Here is a 9,734-nt window from a genome sequence, read left to right as displayed (position 1 = left end):
ATCTGTTCTCGCAGAATAAAAGATTCATAAACCAACGAAACAGGCTACTGGCTGTTCATCCTCCACCACCAGAATGACAAATGGCTCAGACAAATGTTTGGAATATATCACGGTTGTGAGTGGCACTGGGTAAGTGTATGGAGACCAGCACTACAATACCCTGTCCGCCAGCAAGCGGACAGAATCTTACAAAGAACCTACATCTTTGTGCAGATTATTCTTAGTTCTGCACCTCAGACCATTTATCTACGAAAAAAACACTTCCCAATAGTTTTATTGTCTTGAAAAATCTACCCAAGATGTGCAACCATCCTCCATATCGGTAGAAAATTCCCTGAATATCCTGTGGGATGCAGTACAGAGGCCGCAGTAGCCTTCTAGACATTCTTTAGCAACAGGAATCCAGTGACATCAACGTTTTTCAGAAAGTGCACATAGTGACTCAACCGCGGTGTGCCCGATATTCAGAGGAAATCTCCTCAAATGGCAGTTTTATGGAACAGGGGCAGGAGGGAGGGCACTGGTGGTTATGACTGGCTCTTGAAATGCTGCTGTTTGATACAACACAATCTCAGCTTGTCACTCTAAGGACAAAATTAAAATTCACTTCACCTGCAAACTCTTCAAACCTTGAAAACATGCAGGGGTTTGACACTGCAGTCCATTGGGACAGATAACAGCATGCAGGTTCTGAGGTGGGACACGGCTCTATTCGTAAGGCTATAAGGCAGAGATTTAAGGACAGAGTACCTGCAGGGGTGTGGAATTCCTACCGCCTGGCACCCAGAACATATCATTAGGAGTCAAGGACAATGTTAATGTTGTCCACTGGACAAGTAGGCTCTACTCCCAGCATCACAAATCCTTTGTCTACCAGTTTGTAGTAAAACAGTGTGGATCTCTAAAAGAAGATTGTCTTCCAGTAAAGCAATGTTTGGACAAATATATGTAGAAGTTGGTCAAACTTTATATAGGATTCATTAAGCAAAGGCTTTACTATTGGGGCGAGTGCTTGAAGCAAATGCAGTGAGCTTAGTAGTGGTTCCAGTATAAATACATGGACACCTTTGCAAAATGTAACTATTTGAGGCAATTTATAATGCTCCCAGAATGCACACTGATTATAAGGAGGTATATAAATGCAAGACTGGCGATTGTTTGCTTTCAAAATAAAGCGTACGCAAAAAATATTTGCAAAGGCTTGTTGTTTAAACTATGGTGCAAATTCAAACAACATTTCTCTGCTGAATGATGCAATAAAACATGTATGATGCACACCAATGCCTGTATGGGCAACATGGAAATAAATTGGGGGCCAAATTTTGAAAGTCACAATAGTGTGTCTGAGGATAAATGCCCTTTCACTGGTGCCGGTTTACATCGTTCAGGAATTCACAAGAGTTTACGCAAGTATGCATAGCAATTTTACTGCAAACATGTGTGAATTCCATTTTTGCATAAGAACCCAAATATATGAATATCTGTTGAGTGACTGTAAATTCACTTTCTCCACACCTCATTTTTCACCACTTCCCGCAAACTTGCAACCCGTGCATGCATATTTTCTGAAAAGTGGAATAAATCCCAGCCTTCCTTGAATGTAAACCCTACTCAAAGGTCAGCGCTAACATAATCAGAGATGTGATTATCAAGGCTCCGGTATGGGAACTCTGCCATTATGCTTCACATGCACCAAAAGGGATAAATGATGGGGTTTCTCCAGGACAAGTTGATTACTGCAACATCAGTCCCTTGAACAGATATTTTATCAAATTCTACACTTCTGATCTGTCTGGAAGACTGCGACCAATAGAACTAGGCTAATTACTCATCCCTATAAGCCTTACATCTGCATGAAAGATAGCCCTGGCAGTGGGGTTGGCAAACTCTGTGCTGCAAAACCAAAAACTTAGGGATGGATTCTGTCCATTGTGAGAGGCAGAACAAGCCCCGCTCCCAAAATCAGCTTAGCAACAGATCACAGAGAACGAGACTTGTCCCTTGAAGAATCCATAGGGCGGATCTTCCCAAAAGAGCTTTGAACACAGCAAGTACTCAAAAGACCACAGGGCACAGTCAACTGAGCAGCAACATGCAGACGAAAGACACTACACGCAACGCCACCCGTGTGAAGGCCAGTCCCATTGCATGGGTCGTAAGATGTGACTGTGAACCTTGCAAGGAGGGCCGCGGAAAGAGAAGGGTTTAACACTTGATCAGGATCAGCCAAGGTGCAGATGCCTTCCCTCTGCTATCCACCAGAGGAAGGGAGGAAAGCAAAGAGGCTGCTGCAGAGACAGACTAAAAAGCAGAAAGCAGTGGCCCTCGCATAACCACACGGAGGACAGACAGACAGGATCTGCCTCCATTTGATCCTGGATGTCGCCATGACTATTTGTAGAATGTAAGCTCCAAAGGGCTCAGCCACAGCCCTCGATTCCTTGTGCCTAGCACAGCCCACCAGGGCATCCTCCTAAGAGGGAGATGGGAAAGCCAAAAGTAACACAGGTGGATGAGTATCCATCAGAAGACGCGAAAGACACTCGGACACAACCAGAACAACTGGATGACGATAGAGGGTATAAGACCGAACATAATGCTACAGACACACATATGAACATTAAATAGAAACTGAAAACAGCACGTCAAAATACATGGAGTGCAGGAATTTCAAAAATCTCAAATCTGAGCTAAACACGCGGTTGGCTGCACTTTTGAATTCTAATTCAACTATTATGACGAATTATAATTTGATGATAATGTACCAATACGATAAAGGAGAAAATACATCAATTGCAGTGTACCGTCTATAGGCAGTGATGACTTACAGTAATCTGATAAAGAAGGTAGGTCTGCGGAACATATACAGAGGCTGCCAATCAATTTAGGAACTGGTGAGGAACAGCACAAGCAAAACTCATTTCCAGAATGGGAATCTAGACGAAACACTTTTGTTGGTGAAAAGAAACCTAATAGTTTGGTGTCTGGGAGTATGTGCAAATGAGAAATGACAGGAAGAAGTACCAATAAGCAATACATTTAGGATCCAGCCCCAATGTCGAGATAACAGCTGTGCCCTTTTAACAGTCTACGGCAGTAACGTGGGGTGGCTACCAACTTTCAAATAAAGTTACACCTCCTGGTCTCACATCCAAACACATGGGGATAGGAGAGAAGGGTACAGTTGAAGCTACCAGGGAGTTACCCTCTAGTTACACCCATCAACTGGCATCCACTAATCAGTTTAGACTTTGTGTGCGATCCATCGTGTGCAGCAAGCCTGGCACCAGAGTTTGTGCTAAGCACAGATGCCATTTAAAAATAAACAACTGCTCAATACACTGTCAGGGTGGATTGCCAATGGAACATAAAGGGCCTGTGAGCCTGGTGCCCCCTCACCCTTTTCATTGCAGCTTTGGTTTTAAAGAGTGCTTCATGGCCATAAATAGAAGAGGTTTCACAAAGTCCCCTCGGTAGCTCCTGGTTAACATGCGCTGCCTGCAGGGCAGGAGCCAGGGAGAACCTAGATCAATACTTAAAAAGAAGTGCTAACTGTACCGCTGAAAACGAATACAGGCTCAAGAACCCAAGTACCTAAACTCCAGCTTCAAACAACCCCAATGGCCTCTCACATAATGTGCAAAGATTGGAAAGTACAGCCGAAGCAAGGTGGTGGCAGCATCCCAGACTGCCAAACTCCAAACATCCTGGCCTTCTGCTTCTAGCCTTCCATGCCTCCTAGGTGCAGCTCTCCGCCGGAGGGACTTTGGCTTTGGTGCTGCTCTGAGGCTGCGGAGGCCAGTCCGGGTCCTCCAGCAGCTCCTGGGCCAACCACTTGTACTTGGCCTTGGGCGGTGCATCGCGCCGGCAGCAGAGTCTTCGGCTGTAGACAGAGGCCAGTTCATCAAGCTCCAGCTATGAAGGGAAAATACATTAGTGAGAGTGAAGAGGAGAGAGAGCACAGCAAGTAGTAGCACTTGGAATTTACTGACAGTCTCATGGAGGTTGTCTCACTCAAGCACAGACCTAGCAACTACAAAACTCAGACCTATCGCATCAACAAACAGTGCAATCTTTCAATTTACACAGATCTCAATGGTTCTACCCATCACCACTCACCCTGTATAAACAGCAGAGCTGTCGCTCAATGGGGCACAGTTGGTTCCTTCCCTTGGCCTAGATCAACTGCTTTCCGTCTGCTTACAATGTTCTATGAAAAGACCACCACTATCCTCTCTTCACAAACAGCGGTAATACTCTCTTTACGCAAAGTTTACAAACAGGAGAGGCATCAATTTCTCAAAAGCTGAAAAGAACAGCAGCCCTTCACTTGGTTTCCACAAATTTTGCTAACAGCAGCGCTATCCAAAAACAGATCTTTATATCAGCAAGCTTGTCCATTCATAGAACTTGTCTTTACAAATAGCAAAGCTATCCTTCCTTTTGCAGAACACTTGATGAATTGCAGAAATGATTCCTCTGTTTACACAAACCTTGCAAAGAGCACAGCGCAGGCCGCCTCAGTGACTGGATAGTTCTTCATGCATATTCCACATCTATGGAAGACTTTGTTAGCAATGGACCTGTCAGGACAAGGATCGGAGGAATCCCAAGAAATGCGACTGGTGAAATGTTGCTTACCTTTGGTAACTAACTTTCTAGTGGTTGCTCCAGCTACACAGAGAAGCATCACCTGTTGAAAATCCCAAGTTTAGATCTGGAAAATGATGACATAGCCCTCCCACGACAGTAGGGGGCGCTTGCTCCATATCAACACTGGAAGAGAGGGTGTTGTGGCGACCCTGAAGCCATATAGCACCCAGCCCATCGAACTGACATTTTGCTATTCTTTACTCCCCCTGCCATCAGAGGCCAAGAGAGGCAGCAGAGTAGGTGGAACCTTATTAGTGAGGCCTACAGACATCCTTCGGGATAAAGAGATGGGCGGGACCAGTAAGGAATCTGCACATAAAGAGAAGGTCTTCCAGAAAGATTGTCACCAAAATGAAGTAAATTTCTTCTGCTGGATACTTCTACCTGCAGATTCCTTCCCTGTTGAATAGACTGCAGAGCACCATGCTTTCTAGGTGGTGGGTCTAAACGATGATGAGACGAGGAACTCTTGGAGCACGGAGAGTGCAAAATAGCCATCGCTTCTCCCCTATGAAACCAAATAAGGTTTGGCGTAGCTGTGAACTACAGCTCGTGTTACTGCACAACTGGTCTCTGCCATGTGAACAATACTGGAGCAACCGGAGGTGGAAGACTCTGCCCGGCTGGAATATGCCAGGTTTCCATGCAAAGGTTTCTTTCTGCGTGGGTAGAGCACATTTTGAAATCATCCAGTGGGCCAAAGTGCCTCTATAGACCGGCTCACCATTCTTCCTGCCTATTTACCCCATAAAGAGCTGGTTGTCGGACGTGATCTCTTTAATGCGATCAATGTAATCACAGACTGCTGTCACAGGGCCCAGCTGATGCAACCTGTCCTTCTTGGTGGGATGGGGTGGAGGGTACAAAGTGGGAAGGGCTATCAATTTCCGTAGATGAAAACTAAGTCAATGCCTTGATAAGGAAAACCACCTTAGGTCAGGGAACAAGTTTGTCCAGAAAGAAGTATAGGATCAGTGGCCGGATGCGCAGGGCCTGCAATTCACTGGCAGGCCTTGCGGAGGTAATCGCACCAAGAAAAACAGTTTCAAATGTCAAGAAGCACAGTTGGAAACTGTGAAGGGGCCAGAATAACGTCAATACATTAAGATCCAATTGGGGCATGATAAAAAGGACTGGGTGGAAACATTTCTTCCGAAACCTTGTTATTATTGGCTATTTGAAGATTGATGGTTTGTCTGAGAGGTAGAGAAAAGCTGATAACGCTGCAGTGTACTACTTAATGGTGCCCACCGCAGAGCCAGTGCCGGTGTGTATATGGCATAGAATAGACTGACTTACTGAATTTGTGGAAAAAAATTGGAGATTGTCTCAATAGCACCAGTTCCTTATATTTTTGTCATGAGAAGGCCTGAATGAGGGGTCGAAACATGTCAGTCTTTGGCAGAGCTGTTGTACTCAGCATAAAAATATGTAATACACTGATTCGGACAGTACACAGATGCTGTGAAACTTTTGCAAAAACAACAGTTGATGGACAGAATGCAGAACAATGTCATACATTCACCTTAGTACAGAGATCTGGGCCTAAATCCATTATTTCTTTGCACTCCACACCACCCCAGTTCAGACATGGTCATATGCAAATCAGTCTCGACCCTGTGCCTCATGGGAACAGTCCAACCCGAACTCTCAAGCCATGTCTTCCTTGGACCGGAATCAAGCATATGGCCATGTCTGAACTGGTGTGGCAGAGTGGGCTAAAGAACGGTGATGGATTAAACCCAGATCTGTTGACTGGGTGTGAGTGTTTGATTGGTTCAGATCCTCCGTCCATCACCACTCCCTTTTGTACCGCTTTGTTCGCCATAAGTTGGCAGGGTATGCTCAGACGTGAGTCCCTTGCTCACTTTGCCACTGGATTCAAGCAAGCCTGGCTGAAAACGGCTGAAATGCCAGAAACCGGTCCTAGGAAGCTTGTTTCCGTCACAGGGAAGGCATGGCTTGGCAGTTCGGGCTGGACTGTTCCCATGAGGCACAGGATCCGACTGATTTGCATATGGCCATGTCTGAACTGGGGTGGCAAAGTGGGCTAAAGAACGGTGATGGATTAAACCCAGATCTGTTAACTGTGTGAGTGTTTGATTGGTTCAGATGCTCAGTCCATCACCACCCCCTTTTGTATCGCTTTGTTCGCTCTAAGTTGGCAGGGTATGCTCAGACGTGAGTCCCTTGTTCACTTTGCCACTGGATTCAAGCAAGTCGGGCTGAAGACGGCTGAAATGCCAGAAACTGGTCCTAGGAAGCTTGTTTCCGGTCCACGGAAGACATGGCTTGGCAGTTCGGGCTGGACTGTTCTCATGAGGCACAGGGTCAGACTGATTTGCATATAGCCATGTCTGAACTGGCGTGGAGAGTGGGCTAAAGAACGGTGATGGATTAAACCCAGATCTGTTGACTGGGGGTCAGCGTTTGATTGGTTCAGATGCTCCGTCCATCACCACCCCCTTTTGAAACTTTTAATAGGCATCAAAACGTACTGTTTGGAACACTTTTGGGTGTATTGAGGGCATTAATATACATTTGGACACTATTAACACAATAGGAATGCAGGGACAGTATATCTATGTATGGATGGCATGCTGTGTGCAATGAAATGTATTTACATATAATTTGATGTTATATTAGGAGTAGTTTCTGTCCTGTAACTCCAGTTCTGTAGTAGGGGTATCTCTGTTATAGTCATAATCTAGTGAATAGTCCCGCCCATGTGCGTGGACCCCAGAGCAATAAAAAATAATCTCTTAAAGTGTCGAAAAATGCAGACCTGCACAGACACTTAAGGGAGAATTATAGACAGATAATGCAGCCTATAAAACAGGCTACACTGTCCAGTACTTCAACTAGAAATTCCACCAAAAAAATCCACAAAACAGCAAAGCCTGTACAGATTTCCCTTGCTTCAGCAGCAAAAACCCTCTGGAATGATAGAGAGGAGGACCTGGACAGACAAGCCCCATAGGCTGCCATTATGTGGCTCAGAACAGGATACTGTGCCTTTAAGAGAACCTTCCAGAACTTCACAGTATCCCAGAATGCACTGCAGGTCCCTTTTACTTTCAGTTCTTTTTGAAGGCGTAACACACCAGACATGTAGCATTCCTTACATGAATATCTCTCTCCACCGGGGAGGCGGGCGGGCGCTTATGACTATAACAGAGATACCCCTACTACAGAACTGGAATTACAGGACAGAAACTCCTCCTTCTGTAGTTGGGGATCTCTGTGTATAGTCATAATCTAGTGAATAGAATTGCAAGCCCATCCCCACACCAAAGCGGCAGTGGAGAAAAGAGAAATAACACCACTATTGTGCGAACAGATTTCGCAGCGAAGCCTGCCCAGCCTGAGCGTCTGCCCTGGCATCAGTGTCCAGGGGGTAATGCTTAGCAAAGGTATGGACCGACTTCCAAGTGGCCGCCTTGCAGATTTCTGCAATGGGAACATTACGAAGCAAAGCTGTCGTGGCAGCTTTGCCCCTGGTGGAATGAGCCTTAGGTTTGCCCCCTAAGGTCTTATTAGCCTTTTGGTAACAGTTGTATGCAGGACTGTGAGAAGTTGGCCTGATATGCAGTGCTCACTATTCTAGTGATCACTATGTATCAGTCCAAACAACCCTTATTGATGATTGGTTGTAAGTCAACCTTATAGACCAGCTATCCTAGTAGCATGGATACGAGCAGTCTAAGGCTAAGACTCTAGAGGGCGTGTTAAGCCAGCTGTTTTACCATCACATTACCCCTTGAACACCAAGTGAAAGGACACCACACAAGTTGTTATGAAAATAAATGTATATTTATTTCTAACAAGTCTACCCTGAACTCTTTATGAGTCAGGGAGCTAAGCACAATACAAAACTCTTAAGAAAATACTTTAAGTCGCACAATTTACACAAATGCCCGAGGGGCACGAAAAACCATATATTACAAAAGTGGAATGCGAATTACTAGCAGGTAAGTAACTATTCTCATAGACTTTAGAAACGCTAGTCCTACAATGCTAAACACTTAGATTAGTTGCAGGAGGCCTGTGGACGTCGTGTGCAGAGTGGGAACTCTCACGCGTAAGGCGGGAAAAAGTCTATGGAAGCTAGAACTCACAAAGTTACTGTTCTCGGGCGAACCCGACTAGCTGGGACGAAAACGGGAGTGGATCCGAACACTTGGAGTGTTGGACTATGCTGGGGCACCGGAGTGCTGGATTTACCTAGCCCAGGGGCTGCGGCTGCATAGGGTTCAAGTTGCGTCGGAAACCCACGTTGACGGACCAGGAGCCTGAAGAAGAAGTTGCTGGCAGGCGGCCAGTGAAGAAAAGTTTGAAGAGATCCAAGCCTGGATCAGGGAAGGAGAAAACCTGAAAGCAGAGGGGACCAAGTTCTTGAATCACTAGCCAGTGATTAAGTGGGCACCAGGATGGCACCGGGCGAAGTCACCGCAGTCAGGTGAGTGGGCGCTGCTGGGCTCTGCAGTCTCTCAGACCAGGAGGCGTTGTCGGCGACCAGGATGGAGGTGCGAGCTGTCCCACGAAGGTTCTTGCTGTCGACGTCGCTGGACCCAGGATTGGGCAACAAGTCTTGGCAAATGCAAGGCCCACGCGGTGGACCTAAAATGGCGTCTTGAGTGGACCAGGAGGGTCCAGGGTGCTCCTCTTTTGGAGGGGAGCACGGGCTAGTCTGGAGCAACCAGACCAGCAGTGTTAGTTGTCGTGGAGCGTCGTGAGGGGGCCACTAGCCAACGGGCAAGCGACCTGGACAACGCGGTGAACAGCAAAAAGCAGAAGGGCCCCACGCCGATCTCGTGGATGCAGGGGGGCTGGACTTCGGTGCTGGAGCTGCTCAGGGTCGGGGCTTCTCTTACCCCAAGGCACTCAGTCGAGGGTCACTCAGGCGTCGTGCTGGACAAGCGTCGTGCAGTTCTGAAGATGGCCGGTCCCTCGAGGTCTCGTCACACCCACGGATCACAGCTGGGCTGATGATGTAGGTTGAGGTCAGAGGTGCCAGGGAAGCCGGTTCTCGTCGTGCTGGAGCCGTCTTGATCCGAAGGAGAGACTGGCAACAAACCGCG

General features: G+C 46.7%; 1 protein-coding gene across 1 annotated transcript in view; it reads right to left on the bottom strand.

The window, feature by feature from the left end:
* Positions 1–511: 511 nt before the first annotated feature.
* Positions 512–9,734, bottom strand: part of LOC144798760 (polyamine-transporting ATPase 13A3-like) — a 376,171-nt gene continuing 366,948 nt past the window's right edge. The window contains exon 33 of the mRNA XM_078669780.1: positions 512–3,915. Coding sequence (XP_078525906.1) covers positions 3,739–3,915 — 177 coding nt within the window. The 3' untranslated portion in view covers positions 512–3,738. The remainder of the gene's footprint in view (positions 3,916–9,734) is intronic.

This window comes from Lissotriton helveticus, chromosome 12, assembly GCF_964261635.1.
Source record: "Lissotriton helveticus chromosome 12, aLisHel1.1, whole genome shotgun sequence".
In the NCBI taxonomy this organism is placed as follows: domain Eukaryota; kingdom Metazoa; phylum Chordata; class Amphibia; order Caudata; family Salamandridae; genus Lissotriton; species Lissotriton helveticus.
The sequence above is the reverse complement of the archived record's forward strand: the minus strand, read 5'-3'. Positions and strand labels throughout refer to the sequence as shown.